The sequence below is a fragment of the Rosa chinensis genome, chromosome 3, assembly GCF_002994745.2.
Source record: "Rosa chinensis cultivar Old Blush chromosome 3, RchiOBHm-V2, whole genome shotgun sequence".
Classification (NCBI taxonomy): Eukaryota; Viridiplantae; Streptophyta; class Magnoliopsida; order Rosales; family Rosaceae; genus Rosa; species Rosa chinensis.
Window position 1 is genome coordinate 15,473,380 of NC_037090.1, and position 2,867 is coordinate 15,476,246.

Consider the following 2,867-nt stretch of genomic DNA (forward strand, 5'->3'; position numbering starts at 1 on the left):
TGGCGTCAAAAATTCTCCCTCTATATTTTCCTGGTCGTTGTTTAGGGCCTCTCTGACTTTCGAAGAAGAATCGAAGATGATCGAGGTGGTGCTGAACGATCGTCTGGGGAAGAAGGTGAAGGTGAAGTGCAACGAGGACGACACCATCGGTGACCTGAAGAAGCTGGTGGCCGCTCAGACGGGTACCCGAGCCGATAAGATCCGGATCCAGAAGTGGTACAACGTCTACAAGGACCACATCACTCTCAGGGATTACGAAGTCCATGACGGCATGGGCCTCGAGCTGTACTACAACTGAACAAGGTCCCGATTCTCTGCAATTACATCTACTCTCGTGCTGAATTTTGTTATATTTGCTCAATTTTCGGGAATTCCATTGATATCTAGGGTTTTTCTTTTTAGGTGAATTGGATTTTTAGGGTTTGCTTGTATGACCTAGTTTTGTTTTCGGAGTTTAATAATTACTTGTTCTTGACTTAATTCGCGTGATATGGTCAAGCAAATTGCTAAATACTACATAGTTGTTCGTTACGATTGCACCGCATAGATATTGGATTGATTGGGTGTGATATAGTGAAGCAGGGTTAAGTAGTTGATTAATGGTGTGCAATCGTGGATGTATTGTGTGGTTGTTTTGTCAATTTTGGTAATTAGTACTCTTAGTTTTGGTTGTGCTGCCTAGAGATTGACGTATATGGATGTGACATAGTGAAGCAGTGCTTAATATCATAAACCCTGAATTATAAACTGCATAAGTTTAACTCCCAGAAAACTTTTTTCTTTAGGCAGCGAACACCGAACACAGTCTGGTTAACTAGATAAGTTTTACATTCGGTGGCTTCCCATCTAGTTTTAGGAACTTGTAAACTGTCAACAGAAGTCTAGTGTTGTTCATTCTGGAAACAGGGAGTAGTCGTGACAAGATGAATGAGAGTGGCTAGACAACTTTATGTTTCGAGGCTGTTTTGTACTTCCTTGATGTCTTGGTGAAGCAAAGTCATACACATAAACTACTCTTACCTTTCAGAAACAACTTATTCTCTTAAGGCTTTCCTTTAATATAGCTTGGGTAAATGGACACAAATCTTTTGATCTCCTTGGCTGTCCCATTTGTGCTGTAGAGCAGCACTGTCTAGACCCAAAAAGCTAACTCATTGTTTATGAGGCTCTGAACTAATTGCTTGCACGAATGGTCTGCTGTTTATGCATGTATTAGCTGGTTGTAAGCTTGTAATGGATCTGATTATGGTGGATTAATGAGGATTTTGTCATGTTCTAATGTTTTTGTATACTGGACTTATTTTAAAGGTTGTCTAGGTCTCTGGGTTAAGAGTGCAAGTGATTCCAAATGGTGTTCATCCTGGTAGGTTGGAAAATTAACAGACCTCTATATAATATTGGCATGCTGGTAACATGTTGTCTACCAATGCTCAAGCCATGTTCTATCCAGCATGAGTATGCAAATTGTGACCATGTAAAGCAGTAGTTGGACTATGTCAGTCTCCAGGCTTATTAGAATGCCCAATAATAGGTGAAGCCATTTTTGGCCTAGGACTTTTGCCTTACCATCTAATTCTTGATAGTTGATAGTATTTATGCCTTCTGCTGCTTTGCAACACTGCTATTTAATGTGCTGGTTAAGCAGCATTCTGATGCTTTTCCTTAGATCAAGTGCTTTCTGAGACCAGCTATACTTATCCAAACAATCGATCATCTGACTGAGCAAGGTTCTCTCCCTGGTTCTTGCTTTTGTCACGATCTGATACATTGTGGCTTGTGATTTTGCTCAAGTTCTTTCAAAAGAAAAGAAAGGAAGGAATAAATAAATAGAGTACGGGTTGTATATCCCTCGGTAGTTTCTTTGATGAAGAATTTATCATCATATCATGAAGCATCCCAACTCTTTTTTTTCTTTTGACGTTTCAGGATGTTAACACAATTTTATGTGTTTTCAGGCATTGTAATGATGCACTGGCCGTGGGACTGATGCATAGTCTTTATAAGAGGTGGTGCTGTATGGAGTGCAAAACTGGAGGATGGTGCAGATTATGTGTATTTTCTGAAACTACTTTATAAGTGCTTTGTTTACTTATATTTCAATGTCTACTCGATACATTTGGGTTGAATGAATTCGGTGTAGTAATGATACATAAGCACTTAAGCTGTATAACTTACTCTTTGACATAAGCAGTATTGGAGTAATGTTGGTGTCTCTGTTCAGCTTCCTTTTTTTCTTTTTCTTTTTTTGTTGTCGAGTGATATGCTGGTTCTGCTTTTCTTTGGTATAACCCCTGGGCAGCTTTTAATGCTCCTCGTAATTCTGATTTATTTGAGCTTTCCAATTACTAACCAACTTCTATTCAATTGCCAAACCTGGTAGAGGCTTTCAAGGAGAGTTGCCAGTGTGTAGCTGTCCAAATTTGGTGATCCATTCAGTCCATTGTTTTGCATCTCTATTTTTCTTTAGGTTCCCACTGTGTTGTTAAAAAAAAAAAAAAACCTTGGTTCAGTATTTTACCAATCTTTCCAACTAGTGAGGATTGAAGTTCATAGTCTTGAGTCTTAACAATCAAACTTTCGATAATTGTTTTCGTCATATTAAGGAGTATTCTTTCTAGGAAACTCTTTCTTTCAAAAAGTATGTAAATAATCTCATTGAAAGTCTATCCGTTTTACTTGTCCACCAAGAAGATCTGGGGCCAAACTTACTTGAAACTGCTTCTAGGGGTAATTTCATAGCTGGTTCCTCTAGATCTTGCAATGTTGGATCTGTTATTGAAGCTGAAGCCATAGCTCTTGTAGATGTTTGAAGTTGGTCAAGCAATTGAACCTAGACAAATATTGTTTTGGAAAGGAATTTGCAGAAA

General features: G+C 38.6%; 1 protein-coding gene across 2 annotated transcripts; it reads left to right on the top strand.

Annotated features, from left to right (window-relative positions):
* LOC112193155 (ubiquitin-like protein 5) lies at nucleotides 1-2,220 on the top strand. Of its 2 annotated transcripts, none has more exons than XM_024333209.2 (2): nucleotides 1-303; nucleotides 1,927-2,220. In XM_024333209.2, the coding sequence occupies exon 1, from the start codon at nucleotides 77-79 to the stop codon at nucleotides 296-298; it is 222 nt and encodes a 73-aa protein (XP_024188977.1). In that variant the 5' UTR covers nucleotides 1-76; the 3' UTR covers nucleotides 299-303; nucleotides 1,927-2,220. The 2 variants fall into 2 exon arrangements, with proteins under 2 accessions (XP_024188977.1, XP_024188976.1); XM_024333208.2 differs by having other exon boundaries at nucleotides 2-303; nucleotides 1,956-2,220.
* The last annotated feature ends 647 nt before the right edge of the window (nucleotides 2,221-2,867 follow it).